At 40.1% G+C, this 20,631-nt stretch overlaps 1 protein-coding gene across 4 annotated transcripts in view; it reads left to right on the plus strand.

Annotated features, from left to right (window-relative positions):
• The window catches only part of SLC44A1 (solute carrier family 44 member 1), a 73,973-nt gene extending 56,350 nt beyond the window's left edge, over window positions 1-17,623 (plus strand). Inside the window, exons 11-17 of one of the 4 annotated variants that reach the window (XM_052777077.1) lie at window positions 3,343-3,499; window positions 3,752-3,835; window positions 4,839-4,976; window positions 6,745-6,981; window positions 8,539-8,619; window positions 8,763-8,820; window positions 10,853-17,623. In XM_052777077.1, the coding sequence (XP_052633037.1) occupies window positions 3,343-3,499; window positions 3,752-3,835; window positions 4,839-4,976; window positions 6,745-6,981; window positions 8,539-8,619; window positions 8,763-8,820; window positions 10,853-10,905 (808 nt within the window). In that variant the 3' untranslated portion in view covers window positions 10,906-17,623. Of the gene's footprint in view, window positions 1-3,342; window positions 3,500-3,751; window positions 3,836-4,838; window positions 4,977-6,744; window positions 6,982-8,538; window positions 8,821-10,852 lie in introns of all 4 variants that reach the window. The other 3 variants (XM_052777076.1, XM_052777079.1, XM_052777078.1) reach the window with 3 other exon arrangements.
• Window positions 17,624-20,631: the final 3,008 nt, after the last annotated feature.

Here is a 20,631-nt window from a genome sequence, read left to right on the forward strand (position 1 = left end):
AGTCAAGGATTTTTCAGCTTCTCATGCCCAGCCAGCGAGAAAGCTGGAGGGGCACAAGAAGTTGGCACAGGACACAGCCAGGGCACCTGACCCAAACTGGCCAACAGGGTATTCCATACCATGTGATGTCACATCTAGTATAGGAACGGGGAAGGGGGGGCGGGGAATCGCCGCTCGGGGGACTGGCTGGGTGTCGGTCGGCAGGTGGTGAGCAATTGCACTGCGCATCATTTGTACATTCCAATCCTTTCATTATTACTGTTGTCATTTTATTAGTGTTATCATTATCATTATTAGTTTCTTCTTTTCTGTCCTATTAAACCGTTCTTATCTCAACCCACGGGTTTTGCTTCTTTTCCTGATTTTCTCCCCCATCCCACTGGGTGGGGGGGAGTGAGTGAGCGGCTGCGTGGTGTTTAGTTGCTGGCTGGGGTTAAACCACAACAACCTGGAATGTCATCTGTGATGCTAATAATTAATGCTGATAAGTTTGGTGGAGATTAAAAAAATATTGAAAGCAATTGATTATTATCTTAATTGCAAAACAGTGCTGTTTAAATTATTTACAGTGCTTCATTAATCTTTCTTACACAAGATTACTTAAGATCTTATTAGAGTCATCATTTACATATGGATTCTGACAAGATCATGTACAAATAAAAAGTGATACAAAATATATGTGCATTAAAGCTCCATATTTCATTGCTATGTTTGTGTACTAAATTGTGTATCAGGGCATACTTTACTCTGGCTATTCTGCATGTATCTGCTAGCTGTTCAAGAAGGCAATACTAATTATTAAGCAATGGTTTTACCAACCTTCAGGCACAAGAATTTTGCTTCACAGAGGTAAGAAAATTATTTCAGAATCGCAAACTTAGCTTTGGGGTTTTAGTCTTTAGTATTTGAAAATTTTTCTGAAATTAAGATTGCTTAAGTTTACTTTAAATAAGTGAAAATTAAAGTTCTTATTTTAGCCATGTAGGACCCAAGTTTTTCAGAAAAAAAGTGGTATCAGATGCTTTGTTGGTATTTCATGAGAATAAATGGTACTTCAGTGATCTGAAGTATTACATACTGGTATGTAGAGCAGAACTATGGCAATATTTTTGGTAAGGAAAAGAAGCAAGTACAATAATACCTGTTTTGTAAAAGTACAGTTTAATGAAGCTTCTCCACATGTCATCCTAGATCTAGCAGTTCATGACACATTGTTTCAAAAAAAACCCTAAAACCCACCATATCATTGTTCAGGAGCTAGATAAGTAATTTTATTTCAGATGTTCTCAAAGTCTTTTCCAAACAATAAAAATACAACTCCTCAGGATAAAGAGTAACATGAGTAGAGGATGTTGACAAGATAATTAGCAATGGTGGTTTACTTAAGAAAGGAAAACGAAGATGTTGGCATAATGCTATCCCCAAGAAAAAAAGCATTAGTATCCTAAATACACATGTAGTTCGGCTAGTGTTTTTTTCAGCCTTTCATATGAAGAATGTCCTGTATAAAAATTTATCGTGATATCCAGCAACCATACTCTATTCTTGCCATGTGCGTTTAAGACTCTGTGTTTTTTTAAAAAAAGGCGTTTTAAATCATGCAGATATTTTTCAAGTGCATGATTCAGATCACAAATGTTTAATTCGTTTGTCTTTTTAATTGACAGTGTTATCTGAATTACGTTTGACTCCTTATCTTTAGAAACAATATCAAAGGCAAGGAATTAATTTACTGTGCTGACAGAAATTCTGTTATTTTATTAATGATTAAGTCCTCCAGTATACCAATGAAATACATCTATGAAGTTATTACAAGATGTTACAGGGATATAATCTTGTGAATAATTAAACTAGATGAAGTAAAGAACTAGGAAAATACAGAGCAGAGAGGATAGCTTCACATTTAAATACATCGCTTGGCAATATATATGCTTCATCTGTAAGTTTATGTATTTTCTATCACCTGAGGGTAAATGATTTTTCTTTTAACTGTACCCTATCGTTCCATAACAGGAATTTTATTTTAAGGTAGTAAATACCCATTTCTCCCTCCTGCTACCCTTTTTTGTATTTTAAGTTACAAATCTAATCTGGAAAGTGACTTAGAAAGGGCATTAATTTGGACTTCCCCATTATTTCATGTATTAACAGCTTTCCACAGCAAATGAGATTTAAGTTACCCATGGAGAAATGTTTTATATATGTTCACTGTTCATTCACCTTAGCCGGATGGATTCCTTTCAACTCAGGCAATAACAGACCTCATGGTGTTCTGCATTGCAGGCTCTGCCCTCAGTTATATTTACCTCAAAAGGAGGAAGTGGTTGGGTTGCCTGGGTGTAAGGCTCAGACCATTTATGTGATTGTGCCCAAAGGGGAATAGAATTTATCTTCCCCCACCTGAGTTCTAAAAGTTAATTGGAAGAAAATACAGGGTAAACCTATTTTAATTATTAACATCTCAGGATTAAGTTACGCAGATGTTAGTTTCATGGAATGAAGACTCTGCTTTTTTATCTTTTTTGAATGAAACTCACATGAAAGTAACTTTCTCCCAAGCTGGGGAGATATTTTATGTTTGGAATGTTAGCACTTGTTCCTTTAATATGCTTATCGTTATGTTAATATTTCTAATAAAGAAAAAGAGCCATTCTTTAAGTGTTGAATAGAGCTGTTCTTTGAGAGAGAAACAGAAGTGGCTTCCTTGATGGGAAATATAAATAAAAACTTTAAGAGGGAATTGCTTCAAAGGTGTGCAAGTGAGTATTCATCTGATAGATCAAAAATATTCTAGCCAAGTTGCAATAAAATAGCTTGTTTTAAGGCTTAATACTTGGTTCCTTGAGGATATAATAGCTAAATCAGAAATGTGAAACATCTGAGGAAAGAATTTACCTAATAAATAAAAATAGTAATACCCTATACTCCAAAGTCTCCACAAAGATGTCCAACAGAACAGGAGAGAAGGGGAAAGCAAGTTTATCAGTAATCTGACTAATAAAATATTAGCATTGTTTCTCACTTTTTTGGAAGGTTTTGAATTGCACACCATCAAATGTCGTTGTATAGAAACTGCTAGCTGGTGATAGTGGTAATGCAGCCAACTGCTAGTAAGACTACCCTTAAGACATACTGATTCCTTATCCTATTCCTGTTACTGCATTAGAGCCAAAACTGTGACTTGCACAGACAGTCAATGTGGAGTGAACAATATACCCCGAAAGCTCGTATAAGGATAATACACTCCTTTGGCATGTTATTTTATTGGGAATTTGTAGCACTTCTAGATGGTATTACATACATACTGATCATTCTCCTGTATTATTTTTCTCTTTTCAACAGGGAGAAGAGGAATCTGCCGTTTACTCCTATTCTGGCATCTGTTAATCGCCTTGTTTGTTACCACCTAGGAACAGTAGCAAAGGGGTCTTTCATTATCACACTAGTGAAGATACCACGAATGATCCTTATGTATATTCATACACAACTCAAAGGAAAAGTAAGAGAAATAGTTTCGATTTTCTTACTGAAACTCAAGACCTGATGTGTTTACAGCTAATTTAATTTAATCTGTGTGGGAGGCTGAAAGTCTTGTTTTGGAATATTTGGTCTTTAAAGCACTGTGGGATTGAGCAGCACTGCTTAAGTTACCAAGCTGAGTATCAGTTACTGAAACACAAAGGAATACTGTTTTCTTAAGGTCTGTTGGTTTTACTTTTTATATTTTTTCCCACATTCTGTGCTTTCCTAGGAAAATGCTTGTGCTCGCTGTATGCTTAAAGCCTGCATCTGCTGCCTTTGGTGTCTAGAAAAGTGCCTGACCTACTTAAATCAGGTAAGATTTTCAATATTCAAGTTTTATGTAAGGGCTGATAATATATATATTCCCAGAATGCAGTCTGAGGCTAACACATATCTTACTTTGGAACTGAACGTGAATGACAGTACTTCAGTCTTGTCTCCATTACTGAAATTACATTGCAAATCACTACATTAGTCTTTGTTTACATTGCAAAGGTGAAAAATAGCCAGTATGCATCTTTGTGAATATGTTATCTCAACTTTATAACAATTTCTTTAGTGGTTGGAGATGTTCCCCCTTATGCCCATTCTGTCAAACTACATCTGAGTTTCAAAATATGTCTGCTATGAAAAGAGAGTGAAGCTTTTCTAGGTGCAATAATTAAGCTGAAAAACTGTACATAACATCACATCGTCATCATCATCTACACAAGCTGCAACACACTAGCTTGTCAGGCCCCTTTATAAAAGAGGTTTTATTGGCCTGTGGTTCCACCTCTGTTAAATACATATGTAAATATCTTTTTCACTGTTCATTTTTTTTGCTTGTGGAAATATAGAAAGTAAAATCAGAAGAAAGCATTTAAAAAACCCCAGTGTAATCCTTGAAAATTGTCCTGGCTAACCTCGAATGCAGTCTAGTGAAGTATATAGAAATTATCTTGGTGGGCTTGTATGACTCTCAAACTCTTCTATATTTCCAGAATATTTTTCCTAACTACTTAATTGCTGTAGTTATGCCACTGCTCACCTCCTCCTGCAGAGGTATTGCAAATTCTATTTAATTAGTTTTTTGGAATAAACTTGTTAATGCATAAATGATGAGCAAGGGAGGAGAATAGAATTCTCTACCTCTTATAGGCTTCTGTCAGCTGGTACATACTGCTTGATTCAACAACTGTCAAGGGAATCTTTGTTCATTAGCATCATATGACTTATGTGACTTACTCAGAAGCCGTATCTCACCCCTCCTTCCCCTGGCTCCGTCCGGCATATATGATCATTCCATGAGTAAATTTTCAATCTCCTTTTCCCAGAACGCATATACAGCCACAGCTATTAACAGCACCAACTTCTGCACGTCAGCAAAGGATGCCTTTGTTATTCTAGTGGAAAACGCTTTGCGAGTGGCTGCCATAAACACGGTTGGGGATTTTATGCTGTTTCTAGGAAAGGTATGTCTGCTGTATACAGTTGTTATGGACCTACATAGTACCAAGCTTCTTTCCTTAGCAATGGCTTGCACCCCAAATACAAAATGCCTTAAAATTCCTGTTTCTTAGCATGCACTTTATCACATCTAGCTGCATCATGTCAGGAAGGGGCTGTCCAGGATAGGGAGGATAAACAGATGATCCACTTATGTTAAGTAAAAGTGATTAGAAAGGAATAGCTGAAGATGATGACGCCTTTTGCATGAATTTATTTTTAGGGAGTCAAGAGAAAGGTGATTGGAAGTTCTAAGCTTTTGATTGGTTTTGTGGTTAAAACCTAGAATTGTAAGGAAAGGAAGCATTTCCTCTAAATTCTATTTAATAAGTAGTAAAGGCTCTCCAGGTTTATGTTGAAAATTGACACATTATTGATCACCATTTATGACAAAATTGGACTGGAAGGTAGTACAGAAGCCTGCTATGAGGAACTGCCAGCTTAAGCAACTACTCTGAGAATTAAAAGGAGACTAGAATAATTGTTGTGGTCAGTCAGCTTTTTGGGTCTCCAGCTGATGAAGATCTACGTTATGGAAACTTAATCCAGTGAGTTATTCCTGTCCTTTGAAGGATTTTGTGCTATTATTTACTAAAACAGTTAATGCCAATACACTTAAATCACCTGTGGCTAAGCATTCAGACACTGGTTGGACTGAACTGTCTTCCTTACTACATTCCTCTACTTTTATTAAGTCAGAGTACAGTGGGCTGAACTTTTAATCCAGTAATTAAATCAATAAGGTGTGAGAAGAAATAAACACATAATGAAGATATAGGTGCTTGGGAGACCATGAAATTACATAACCTGGTTTTATGGAGGAGTCTGAAAGGTGTTAGGAAAAGACATCCCTGAAAAGATGTCTTTCAAATTATTAGAGAAATGCACAGGTGACAGAAATGTTAAAATGAACAGTGCAGTATATAAAATATAGTATCAGCTAAAACAGTGCTAGGCTGCTAGCCTGTCTCCCCTACCAGTCCAACCTGGTATTTTCATAATACAGTAAAGATGACCTATTTTACAGTTTCCTGTTTAGCTGCAGCTCATAATAATAGGTTCAGAAATGTTCAAAACGTTGAGTGGCCACAACAATTGTTTTAGTCCTTTTGTTATTCCCAAAGACCAAACTGGTACCCAGTGGAATACCTGTTAGGGCGTCACGCATAGTGTAGTTCTGTGGAGACTGTTACATGAAGTGCCTCATGTGAATTCTGATCTACTTCCCCTTGTATGGAGATGAGACAGAGATAAGACAAGCTTGGAAGTTGTTCCCACCAGCAAAATGAAAAACTTCCATCCTCCTAAGGCCTACCTTCTTCCCCCTCCCCAACCAAAAAAACAATTGCATGTTAGTTGATTGGTAGCATCAAGTTCTGCGGTTTTTATAATTGACACGATAAAGTTATTTTTTACAGGAAAATTCTATAACACTAGAACTATGACAGCAGTATAAAAATGTAATTTGCTCTGGAAAATACCTTTTGTGTTGAAGGATGTGTTTGAAACTATTCTGATTTACACATGCTGGACCAATGGATAAATGTCATTTACACTTGGGGCTGTGGGGAGTCCAGCAGGTAAAGTTGTCATTACCACTAGAATCTGTAACCTCTAGTTCTAGCCCTGGTAGAGCAAGAAGCATGTAGGTTAAAAAAATAAAATCAAACCAAAACAAAACAAAAAGATCAAAAGGCTTCTGCCATTAGAGTTGTCTACTGTTTTCTTCTTCAGGTCCTGATTGTCTGCTGTACAGGTTTGGCTGGGATTATGTTGCTGAATTACCAACGAGATTACACCATCTGGGTGCTGCCACTCATCATTGTCTGCCTCTTTGCATTCCTCGTTGCTCACTGCTTCCTGTCCATTTATGAAATGGTTGTTGATGTCCTTTTCTTGTGTTTTGCCATCGATACAAAATACAATGATGGGAGCCCTGGGAGGGAATTCTACATGGATAAAGTTCTCATGGTAAGTTTCCCCTTGGTCTCGTAAGTCTAAGGATATGGTTCCATAAAATGGGTATTTTGACAGTGGAATTAACTCACTAGCTGAGTTTAATATGGTAATTTTTTTTTTACCTGGGTTACCTTGCTGTCTTGTTCATGGCTTGATCAGCCAACAGTGTGATCTGATGAGCATCAGATAAATAACGATGCATCCTTCCCTTGGCGTCACTGGTATTGGCTTCTATTTGCTGGCTGTTAGATGAGCAGTCATCTTGCAGAATCATACTCTTGGGTATCATTTCTTGAAAATGATACAGTACAGAATGGAAAGGAGCAAAACAAGGGGTAACAGCTTGGGTTTTGTACTTTCCTAAGAGGGACCTCTCCTGGGATGGGAAAGAGAAAAAATATCAGAGTATTCTACCACACACACAGATAGTGACTACACTGGAATTTTTCTTCTTTTGGAAAGGCAGCCACCAGAATTTGACTCTCAGTCTGTCATGTACAGAAACAACAGGTTTTATGTTCTGTCCTGGAGCCTAGATGCTATGTTGAGGCCCTTTGCACAATTCAGTTCTTATTTGCTTGTTCCATCTTATTACCTGTTCACTGTAGCTAGAGACCAAGGTGTAAAAGTTCTGCTGCTCAAGTTTGTTGTCGAGTAGGTAATTTTCTTGACAGTGTTTTTAAAGTGGGTAGAATATGTCCCTGTAAAATGTACTCCCATGTGTAGGCTAGAGGAAGACCTCATGACTTCTTAGCATAACTTTTTTTTCTGATTACTTGTTGGAAAACCATGCCAAGAACTTAACGTTAAATTTTTCATAAAACACTACAGAATCTAGAGTATATAATAAATAAAACGGTAGCCGATGGGTTGCTTTTTAGCACAGAATAAGAATAAAATGCAGCATGCTGTCTCGGAAAACAGCACAGATAAATCGTAAAAGCATTGTGGGTTTCAATAGTCAGCAGTCAGTATCACAAAACACCGGCAGGTAAAGTTTACTGAAACTTGCTACAGAATGCTTACCTTTAAGAGAAAAAAAATTACATAAAATTGAATTAGCACCTTTGCTAATCTTTGTGAACAGATGACTGTGATCCAGTGAAAAATTTAAGAGTTTGAATTGAGGGAAGTTAGAGAAATCAACAAGACCTTGCAAGTAATTATCTCCAAGTGCCTCTGTTTGATGGAGTTCTAATATCACACATAGTTCACAGGATAGGATGTAATAACTGGGATCTCTGAGATTTGGTTTTGTTTGGTTTGGGTTTTTTTGACAACCACCCTTCTACCTTCCTTCCCCATAAAGGAGGGCGCTGTATGGTAAATGGAAAAGTTGTAACAGCACACGAGGCAAATACCTGTCTGGCTTCCAGAACTAAATGAGGGAGACCCTTGTGGCTATTTGGCAGGCTTTTTTGACACCTTGTGGACAAGTCTGAGCAAGAGAATTGGGAGGAGCAAGTTGTGTTGACATTTTGAGCAGTTACATCTTGAAGTTTTGTCTTGAGATTTGATGTTTAGAGTCTGCACTAAGAAAGCACTTTTCACTTCATTACTGTTTTTCAGGAGTTTGTGGAGAGTAGTAGGAAATCTATGAAAGAAGCTGGCCGGGGAGGTGGAGCTGAGGGCAGAGAGCTAAAACCAATGGTAGGTGCAGATGAGGAGGTGGCGATCCTCCAAGAGTTTCACTTTTACTTCTTCTCCCTCTTTGTCTTTACTGACTGCACTTCTTCAGGAGAAGTTTTTGTTCTCTGTATCACTCAAGATGTTCTGCTTTTTCTGTTTGTGAGCTTGCCTATCACCTGGATGGCAGAGTTTTTGTCACAGCTGAGACCATCTCCTGTAAAAGTAAGATGAAAGGAACTGTGTCATATGAAACAAATGCAGTATCATTTCATTAGGATTAGTAGTGTATGCTTAGTGGTTTACACAGACAGCCCCAACTGCCGAGTACTCTCAAAATAAGATGGCTCTGGAATTCATTGGGCTGTTCTGGCTTTAATCCTCTTTTCAGCCCTGAGCTGAACAATTTTTGTTCATCTTGGGTTCACTGTAAAAGCCTGAAGAACACTGCTGAGCACATCCATTGTTGCAAAGTAGGACCAGGCATTTAAAGCTCTCACCAAATTTTTTTATACAGTGCCAAGGAACTGGATACAGTGATTCCTTTCAACCTGCTCAAATGACATTTCTCCCAGTTGTTTGTTTTTATTGCCAACTACTTATGTTGCTTGTCTCTTGTGTGCTCTTTCCATCTCACACTGTCAGATACACAGACAGTGAACAATGCATCATTTATGCTTCTGCAGCCTGTTTTACTTATGGTGTGCCTGTTAGGAAGGCATTGCATGTCTGAGTAGCCTGGAATAAGGAACAGCTATACATGGTACAGATAACAGATAGGAGGATAAGTTTGGAAGGTGGAGAACTGAGAGCATATGATGGAGAGCCAGGCTGGGCAAGGTATGACTTGTCATCGTGCGATATGACTTTGTGAAATAAAATATTTTTCCATCATTACTTTCTCAGAGTATTTGGGGCCTGACTCAGTTCCTTACCGTGGGGACAGTTTTTTAACTTAATGGAATCTAAATAAGTGTATGCTAACAGTAGAATTTTTTTTTTTCTATGATGTATGTGAAGCCATGTTGCATGAGTACTTTTTGACCAAGCTGGAATGGGTTCCTGCTGTAGAGTGGATAGATGTGTAGCTTTGCGTGGTTTGCTGTTTCATTATAGCATACTAGTTTCTAGATTTGCTTATGCCTAAATGCTGCTGTGTTTATCTAAAAAAACCTAATTCTATGCTCATTTACTGTTTTCTTCTGGGAGTAATTCTAGCTGTTCAAACAGACACTGATGTTGGGATTTTCAGAGTGGTCTAAACACTGTAGATGTAAAGCTGCTGTTATAATGATTGAGAATTGGGTGTGCAAACCCTCTACTCACATGCACAAAAAATCTCAGTCCAAATTTTTATATTAACCTCTAATTCAAACAACTGGTTTACCTTAAGTGGTTTTCCGCTTACGCTCTTGTCAGTGCTAGCACAGACTGCTACTTACACTTTTGTACTTGACTGCGTAAAGCTTGGATGTTAAAACCTTTACTGACCCCATCTTGTAAAAGGCTAAAGCAAGTACTTGCAAGTCAAGGGTAGTCTTGCTCTTTTAGGAACTTGACTCTAGGTGCTTGAGCCTGGCACTGGCTGAAAGTCCTCTTGGGACTGCTGGAGAAGATGCTGAGCACTTGGGGCTCAGCCTCAGTGTCACCTGCTGAATTACTCCCAGTTCTGCTGCTCATGTGATTGTCTTGTTTGGAACTGATTGGGCCTTGTTTTCTCAAGTGGTCTTCCATTTTGGGGCGTTCAGCTCCAGTTGAATAGATTCTGAAATAACTAGGATCTCACTTCCTGACAAGGATGCGACACAGCAGTTACCTCCATGAAATTTCTGATACCTTTCCCCAAAGTACAGATAAAGGCCTCCGTTACATCTGGAATAGGATCATTCACAAGTCTATTCTGTAATAGTAGCGCCTATAGTCCCAAAATTGGGTGTCTGAAAAATAGACTAATTTTTTTTTCTTTTTTTGAAAATAGAGTCTATACTGTTTTACTTCAGTCTCCTTGAAATGCAGGTATTTCTTAGACATGACAATTAGTTCTAAAAGTGAAATGCCCTAAGTGCAGCTGTATTTTAAATAGGTATTAGTATCAGAGATGAGGAAACATTTTGGACCTTCTGTTCTTGTATCAAGGCACAAGAAAAAAAAACTTTTCACACTTCTTTCTTTATGGTTTCCAGTGACCCCTTTGACTCACTTTCTCCTTGTCCTTTGGCATTTGTCTAAGACTGTACTGTATGACTTTGTTTTCTAGGCCTCTGGAGCAAGTTCATCTTGAAACTAGCCAGCCATATTGGAACCCATTGACATTCCAAAACAGTATATATATACATATATACACACACATATATATATATATATAAAAAATAAACAGCCAAAATCAGAGAAAAGGAACAGGGATTTAATACTTTTTTTAACAATTATTTTTGTGAAACATGTACTCTTTTCATACGGGTGGCTTTTACAAGCAGCTTTATCATTGTTCCATTTTTTAAATTATTCATTGTGGTCATGGAAATGTTGATTCTTATGTGCTTGTTATTTTACAATCTGGAGGAGGTATCACTGTAAAGATAATCTGAAATGATGACTGCGTTTAGAGACAGATTTCCCATGACACTGCTAATCTGCTGAGAATTTTACTTGTTTAGTTTGTTTAAATTTGCATTAAATTCAGGACAGTTACATGTAAGGAAAACCTTCAAATCAAGAAAATTCTCAAATTTAGTTTTTCAAAAGGTGGTTTCAGTGAGAGTTCATTCAGTTTGAATGGGTTTGTAAGCAGTCATTTTACTTTACAGCCCTGGCGGGGCACAGTTTTGTTTATCAGTATCAGATACCACAATAACCAACTCCTCAGGTATTCAGGTGTGTGGGAGCCCTTGCATCTCCTATTAAACAGAAACTACAAAATGGGGACAGATAATTTTTATATGCAATTAACTTCCTGTTTACCCTATTTATCCCTCAAACCCGTTGCCCTCTATCCTCCCATTGAGTTCAGTAGCTTCCTTCACACTTCAGCAGTGCTCCTTCGAAGGGTATGGATTCTCCATATGAGCAATTGAAATAACAGATTGTTAAAGCTCAGTCTTAGCCATACTCATGATTAATTCATGACTAAATACAACGATGCTGAGGATGGGAAGAGAAATGAACTGTACTACTGTACAAAAAAGTACTGTATGCTTCATTTCATTTAATGCCAGAGAGCTCTGGGAGGTGGAAGGGACCATTCCTTGCCTGTCGTTTCATCCATATTTGTATGTACTGTAGCGGGTGGCTAAAACAGGAAAGGGCAGAGAAACATTTCTTTGGAAGTGTAACTGCCAGGATAGTTACTTAAAGTTATCAAATAATTACAAGAGAACGTGCTCTTTTCTTCTTCTTGTTCTTCTTCTTATTATTATATACTTACATTTCTTTTCAGTCTGGAAGCTCACCAGATATGAATGCTAATATTCAATTGTTCAGCATATTGTAATGGTAAATGCTTAAAAGTGTATTTGCTAAGAATTCATGATCTGTCTATGCTATATACTCCTTTTGTTACGATTTTTTTAAGAAAACTATTTTTGTTAATGTAAAGTTAATATTTCAGAGCAGAATTTTTAAACTTATTGCACTAAATAGAAGCTCTGTACAAATAAATAATGCCTCAATGGTTTGATCACTCCGTTCAAGAAAATCTTTTGAAAGAGAAAAGTCCTTCTACAGAAGCTTTGTGATGGAGTGGAGGTATGTCTAGGTAGAGACATGCACAAGTCGTGTTATCAAGGTTTAATAAGTAAGCAGTTATCTGTGCTTCCTTTCAGAGAATCAGACTTTTAAATTGCTGCCGAAGGTTAAAAAAAATATGTAGTATCATGTAGCTAACCAGTGCTCTTACCTTTTGGCAATAGTGAAATATTTCACTTCTGCTTCCAGAAGTCATTTGATAACTTAAATTTGTTTAGTTTTCTTTCAGTAAGCCAATTAAAAGGATTTACTCTTTTCATATCACAGAACCCAAACTATATGAAAGGTATGAAAATAAAAATACATTTAGAAATGATAGCTGCTGGGGAGGCAGGGAGTCAGAATTATCCAATCCTGCAAGCACTTAGACACTCATTTAATGAACCATATCAGTAGCTCCATTGACATCAGGAGGGCTGTCTAAGTATGGAAGTTGTTAAGTTACACATCCATTTAAGTGCTAACTGGACTAGAGCTTCAACCTAGGGGATTCAAACTGGAGCACTGGTGAGGCCTCAGTGCAGGTTAGAGGTCAGACTATGTAGAAGAAGCATTGGAGCAGCCTTAAGTTCATGGAGAGGAGGCATTCCTGCTGTACCAGTGTCTAAGACAGCAGTGGCACTGAACACCGATATTTGTGTAGATCAGTGGGGTTTAGCAACAGAAATTTAAAAACTAGCTTAGATGAATCCTGGAAACTGGATTCCAAAGCTAAGAGACTTACCGCATACCCAGTTGCTTCCAGAGAAACTAATTTCCACCTTGTTTGGAAGTTATTGGAGGTGTTTTGATTGAAGCCTTGGGTTCTGCTCATTTTGACAACAAATTTCTGCCATGACCAGTTCCACAAGTTTGTGTTCTCTGCTCATTGGAAGTCCTGGGTGGGGGCTTTTCTCTGTAATTGCAACTAGGACTGCAGTTGGAAACAAATTTTGTATTTTTATATGACTTGACTGTGCACCATTTTTATAGCAGTTTATCCTGTTTTAAAAATAAATTTGTTTTATTTACATGGTGTTTAAGAGATACAGGCAACACTTTTCTATGCGTAGTTGTAATGTTTAAGTGACAAATCTATATCATTACAAAGTTCTTAATAAAATCGTGTGCACCATTCTTGAGTGTGTATCTGGCATGCACAGCTTTTCAGTCATGCCAAAAAGGCATTCCATCAACATGCAGGCTTTCCAGTGGCCCTTTAAAGCTTTTGAATGTCCTTTGAAGTTCATTTGCAACCAAACTACAAGCTGCCCTCTTCCAGCTCTGTCTTGTGCAAGGAGATAAGCAGAAGTGTGACGTCTGAAGAGACAACCTTTCAGGACAAACTTAGACTCTGCTTTCCTTCCCTAGTGGGGATAGTGGAGTGGGAGAACATTTGACATGTAAATCCATAGTTGGCAGTAGTGGTGCTGGGGTCTGCCAGTTGTGATGGATTAAGTACTTTCTTTGCCAGCTGGTTATTAAAGCCAGTGTATGGACTGCTTTGTGGGAAGCAGTCTAGACTAACTAGAGAGTGATGCTGCACTGGGAGTAACACTGCAGGAGCAGCAAATGAGACAGCTGAGACAGAGAAATCATCTCCTTCCAAAGTCCACTGAAACAAGTAGTGCTTGAGGACTGGAGATTCAGGCTGGACAATTTGGGTTTCAAAACGAAGTCAGTGGGATTACTGGTTCCCAGCATTTGGTTTCTGCAGACCATCTGCATCATAGCCTCTGATCAGCTAGGTTTCAAAGGAAAAAAGGCATGCCATTCTTTAAATTGTTTAATTTTTTTCCACATTATTTTACTCTCTATTTGGCAGTTGAGCAGCAGTGTGTCGCCTTCATGGCTTCTTCCAGCCCTAGAGATTTTTTTGTTTGTTCCTTTACCGCTCGTTTCTGTATTGCTCTTTCAGCAAAGGAGTGCCAAGTGGCAGAGAGTCAGCTCCCCTTTGTCCCACCGATCTTAGCACATGCCTTCTCAGTTTCCGGAGGCAGTGATTCAGGATATCACCTGGACTGAATGGGAGGGGGAGTTGAGCGCTGAGCTGAAGTTCTGAGGTGGTTTTTTTTGTATGATATCACTCCATCACTGTGCTCGTTGTGGTTAGGAGTGCAGCCCATCACTTCTACAGTTTCAGTGCTGCTCCACAGCTAGACTAAACATATGGTGTGGCCATCTTAGAATTGCATCTTCAGCCTTCCAGTAGCTTGTGTTCACACTCCCAGCTGCCAAAAACAGGATGGGGTTTTACGTGTAGCCTTAGCTTCGCATGGTAACCCAAGGACTTTCTGCATTAGGAAAGCATGTCATAGAAGGGAGAACTTAAAGTCAAAAACCCAGTTACACGTTGTGGTAGGTTGACGCTGGCTGGCAGGTAAGCCCCTCCTCTGTTGCTTGCTCAGTAGCTCCAGCAGGATGGGAGAGAGCATTGGAAAGACAAAAGTGTTGAGATAAAAGACAGTTCATTAAGTAAAGAAAAAAAAGAAACCCAAGTGATGCAAAGGCAATCACTCACCACCTCCCACCAGCAGACCAATGCCCAGCCAATCTCAAGCAATGGCTACTTTGGAACTACACACACACATGCCAGTTTTATTGCTGAGTATGACATTATATGGTATAGAATATTTCTTCAGTCTGTTCAGGTCAGCTGTCCTGGCTGTGTGCCCTCCCACCCTCTTGCCCAACTCCAGTCTACTCTGCTGGGGTGGCAGAGTGAGAAACAGAGAAGGCCTTGACCCTGTGCAAGCACTGCTCAGCAACAGGTAAAACATTGTTGTGTTATCAACTCTGTTTTGGTCGCAAATCTAAAACACAGCACCATGCAGGCTGCTGTGAAGAAAATTAACTCCATCCCAGCCTAACCCAGTACAAAGGTCCACTTACCCAAGAGTTAATCCAAAACTTGCTCCCTGCGTTTCTGTACAGCACCTTCTCAGGGTGGTTACTTCTTTCTGAAAGGGCTTTTTTCGCAGCAGGCAATTAGCCTGCTCCACAGTGCTCCCTTTCATGGAGGGAGCAGGGGATGCTAGCTCTTACTCTTTCAGCACAAAATGGGGATATAAAGCAAAAATGAGCCCTTTCTGTATCAGTGTTCTGGCAATTGAGCAGCCAGTGTTGGAGACAACATACTTAATGTGCCCTCAGGGCATGCACTTTAGTGGTTTGCTCTGAGTGGTTATGATGTATTCTATGAATGTATGTTATAGAGTCAGAATAAAATGCATGTAGCAGACATATACTTATCATCACCATCCAGTGATCATTTGGTTCCGAGTGCATATTACACGCTGTATTGAGCATGGCACAGTCATTTTAAGAAACACTTTTAAGATCTAGAAGTAGATACCTAACAGCATCCCTGTTTTTTAAATCATGGCTTTGCCTGTGGAGATACTGTTTACTAAATCTAAACATCACTAGTCCATTGTTTCTTGAACAGCTTGTGTGTCACATTATCACCACAGAAATCCTATTTCATCTTTGTGGAAAACCCTTGCATTTCCCAAAACAAAACTCAACAGACTTATTTGAAGCATTTCTTGCACTCAGCTTGTTTGTTTGGATGATGGAAGTTTACTCCATTTGATTTTTAAATGCTCTTTCAACTATTTCATCTCTGCTGTTATTTCCATCACATAACAGGAGATTATGGAGACTAGTAAATTTGTATTTCTTGTGTTCTGTAGCAAATACTGTTCTCAAGGTATTTTTTTTTCTTTTATATTTAGAGAGGTGAGAGAAGAGATGGAACTTCTCTCTTGTGATGCAAGTCATGTATAAAAGGCAGAATTTCTGGTCTGGGATGGAGCTGTGATGTGTCTTGCAGTGTTTGCAAGCTGATGCAATCAAGCCAAAGCTCTTCAGAGACAATAGGATTATGAAAATATTTCTAGGGACAATAGGTAGCATGAATCCATCTAAATTTACCCATTTGGAGGCTAAACTATGGCATTCATTTGACGGAGATCTGTTAAAAGAGAACTAGCAGAGAACCAGCAAACACCATCAGATTGTACTCCCCTGTCTCACTGAGGTCAAGTCATCATATGTGAATATGATGAGCAGAATTTGGTGTTTTAAGCATTTGGTACTTTTCTACAGAAACATGGGACTCCCCTTAGAACCAAAGTTTCAAGAATTCAGAGCAAAAGTACCAGCTGACTATAGCAGAACTAGCCTAATTTCAGTAACTTTAGAGACAGCTCTGGCCTCTCTAAGTATGTGATGGAAGATGCTGGCAGCATAGGTGGCTACCATTCCTCAAGCACACCACCGCTCCCCTCTGGCTTGAGTGAAATAGGGGCAGCTAGCAAGTATTTCAGGAAGGTTTTGTGAGATTAGGAAGCTGATTACTCCTGAAACCCAGCAGAAGTTGGGCACTGACTGGAGTTCCTATTAAAGTCGTAATTTTTAACTCTCAAATAAATATTGCGTGTGCTCCAGTATTAGTATTGGTTGGGTCCCTCCCTGTTCAAACTGAAAAGGGAGAATATCTTTTACTAGAAAAACAGTGCCGCAGACAATGCAATAGTGTCTCCTAGGAGAGTGAGGGAGGAGGAAACAGAAAGGTGGTTTAGTTTCTAATGTAGGCTAGAAAGCAGCTGCCAGAAGTTAGGTGGATCCATGGAGAGCAGGATTTCACAGGTAGAAACTCTTCTGCAGGATCTTCACAGTAGTTAAGAAAATTCACATTCCAATTCACAGACATCTCACAGCAACATCCCCTGTGCCCTGCTTTTATTTTGCTCTGGAGCTCTTCCGAGCAAGAAAGAAGGTGGAATCCTATACCTATAGAAAGGAATTATTTCTATACGGTGGATTGTGTTGCTGATTATAGCAATTACCCCAAGGAAAAAGGAGAATCTTCTGAACAGATTTTAAAGGCTTGACAGTACTTGCATTGTCATAGTCCATCAAAGCTTCATCTGGAAACAGATTTTTCATCTTCTTTCACTCATACTTCTAACAGGGCAATCAAACCCTGGACTGGCTTAGTGATTTACATTGAATCAAGATCAACTAAAAAGTGCTCCTTTTTCCAGTGGAATGCCACCTCCTTTTGGAATGGGAAAAGTAAATGTGACACTGTTTATTGTTGTCTTGAGAACTTGAAATGTTTTATACTGCAAGCTGTGAATGCAGGAAGAGAAGGGAAATTAACAGTGCTGATCTAATCTTAGATTTTCTGTGTAAACTGACATTGTGCCAGGATACTGATGCAAAACTGTATTTTAGTCTAAGAAATGTACAGATTTTTTTAATGTATCAAAATAAAGTTTTTCTTTTTAAGTAAGAAAAACTTGTTTGTCTTCCTTGTGGGGTGCTAAGCCCTGCTCTTCTTCTGAGGAATACTATCCCACATCCCCAAAAGCAAGCAGAGACCATCCAAATCTTTGCTCAAGCTTTGCTTGCTCTGTGCCTCCTCTTTAGCTGAGTAGCTGCAATAGTGCTGGGCATGCCTTCTTGGCTCTCTCACTGTCCTAGTGCCAAGAAAAGCCTTGTGATGCTAATGCTTTGCTGAGCTGGGTGGGGTGAATGGGGTTTTGTAAAGCAAAGGTGGGGTTTTTTTGCTTTCTTTCTTCTCTCTAACCTTCTGCTCTTCAGGTTCTCTCCTGGGGATAGGAAACTGCCCCTTTAACTTTATGCCAACAGTTTCACCTATCACCAGGTTCCTTGGCCTCCCTGATACGTAAGCTACAGGGTGTGTTGAAGGGTCAGTCTCACACAGAAGAGGTTGCTAAAGTCTTCACTGTGGAAATGGAGGTCACCATCACACATGCACACAGTCCCTTGCTCATACCCAGGATGGCGGACTCTCAGGACTGCTAAGACTATCTGGAGCAGAGTGGCTAATAACGTATGCTTTGCCTTATAGGGACAGCTTAGGGGGAATGCAGAGTAGGGAGGGATGAAGGAAATCTCATTATGTATTATGAGCTACGCAAACTGCACATCCCAGTGCAGCACCTCTTGTGGGGCCACCTCCTTGTTCTGCAAGGTCCTGTACATGCTCCCTGCTCCCACAGCAGGGTCCCCGTTCTGCAGAGCTGTTCTAACAAGATTGAATAGCTGAAGATGGATGGTGAATAGAAGCAATTAATAACAGCACCTGTGTAATCTTACCAGCAGAGGCATGTGGAGTTGCAAAGGCTCCTTCCTTTCTCCTTTCCCTCCCATGGGCACAGCAAATTTCTGCTTTCTTTACTGCCACTTTTTTTAATACACTAATAAGCCAAGCCGAACCATGTTTTCTTGCTTGTATTACTGTTTACTGCAAATTATTTCAGCGCTGCATTTGCATAAGATGGTTTGCTTTATCTGGGAACCACTGCGACTTCTGAACCAGAGGCTGCAGCTGCTGTGGCAAATCACTAAATACAGTTAGGGTGAAAAGGACCAGCCAGCCCATCAGGCAGGACCTCTGCACACAGGCAGGTCCCGTGCTGTGGACCCAAGTGTTTTGCTGCATGTCTCAGTGTTTTGCTGTTCCTCTGAAGGTATGTTCCTTTGGCTTGTAGAGTCTTTTTCATGGTTTATTAAGGGTGAAGCTGCCTGGCTAGATGGGTTTAGTTGCACAGAGCAAAAGAGTCTCCAGAGATGCCCTTCTTCATCAGCAGAGGTGTTAGGGGCAGGAGGCACATTGCATAGAGGTTATGAAAACCCTGTTTGGTTTCCACTGGGTTTTGGCTGTGTCAGAACTGCAGAACAGGAGCTCTTTGACTCTCCTCACTGTCTCCAGCAGTAAGGGACTGAAGGGCTGTCTGGGGAGAGCAATGCTGATTCCCATAGCCCTGAAACAAAAGTTTGGTGGCTTCCAGGAAAAAAAAAAGTGAAGGGGCTAAAGGTGGGCTGGGGACGGCTAGTGAGAGAAGCACATGCAGGGAGAACAGAATGGGACGTGGGGCTTGAAGTGAAAAGAAAACCTGAGGACATTGGGATGGAGTGGGCAAGAAAACCCAGGAAGCTATTGGCAGGCGGGAAAGCAGCGACCTGGAGACAGAGGAATGGAGCTGCAAAAGCAGGATTTGTCCTTCAGCCACACAGTGGTTCCCACGGCCAAGACATGCTGCATGCAGTGATCATGTACCTCTGAACGCTAGCCTCAGGACCCGCTCCCTGGCATCGGTAATTGCAGAACAGCACGGGCAGACGCCTCTTCATATCCCTGCTCCCTGAGCCGCCCTGCTCTCCCACCACAACTGAAGGACCAGTCTCCTTGCTTGCAGGACAGCACAGCTTCTTGGCTGCTGAAGGAGCTCTCCTGCCTTGTGTGGAGGATGGAGCCCTCTGTGTGCAACCCTTAGCATGCAGCAAACTGGCTTCTTCTCCGAGCCAGTGAGGCCAGATCCTGTGCTGCTCAAGTTTGGCACGGCTCCTTCCTCCCACCGGGGGCCACTGAGGAACTGACCCAGTTTTAGTTGCTGGTATTTAGATGTTTAATGAAGATTAGCTAGTGCCCAGGGAAAGATTATTTAGAATTTCTAATTACTATTTAAATTATGAATGTGTGAAATGGATGGAGCTTGCGCTGCCCCACACAGAGCACCTAAAAAAGCTGTTTTTCTGACACCTACTGCCATAATCTCCATCTAATGCTCAGTCCTTGTTTACCTTAGATACACTAAAAATAAAGTGGAAGAAAATCCAGCGCCAGTGCAGATTTTCTGAGACCCTTGCTAGAGCAGTCAAAGCTAGAAATAAAGCCTATGACAGAAGCTACTGAATTGTTTTATCTAGCTACCTCAGCTGACAGTAATCAAGTGGGAGACAAATAAATGGGTGAGCAGGTATTTCACACTGCAATGCTTTGAAGAAGAAATCACAGGCCTGAACCCTGTGCCCTGCCAAAAAAAAAAAAAAAAAAGAGTCTGCCACAGTCCCAGAAATAGTGATAAGATGTCCCTTGATTTTAATTACTTTTCTGACAGCTCTTAGCTGTATTCTAGTTTTAAATATTAAGTCCTGGAGGAATACAAACCTTGGGCAAAAAACATTCAGTAGGCATTGGCAATGTCAGACAGAGGCAGGGTGGTCTGGCCACCTCGCCTGATTGTAGGGCTCACCACATCCCCCCAGCTTTGCTCCGGGGGCTTCCAGGTAAGAGAGGGACAGTTCAAAGATGTGGACACCCACCTGGGGCCAACACACTGCTGCTCCACCGCAGACCTCCCCTATAGCCTGGGGCTCATCACTTGCTGTCTTTGTGCCTCCCTTTCCCAGCTGATGCTGATGCCATGAAGGTGAGTACATTAATAAAGATCAGTAGGCACTCAGATACTGCAAGAGGAGGTATGACTGAAACAGGGG

The sequence above is a fragment of the Harpia harpyja genome, chromosome Z, assembly GCF_026419915.1.
Source record: "Harpia harpyja isolate bHarHar1 chromosome Z, bHarHar1 primary haplotype, whole genome shotgun sequence".
NCBI lineage: Eukaryota > Metazoa > Chordata > Aves > Accipitriformes > Accipitridae > Harpia > Harpia harpyja.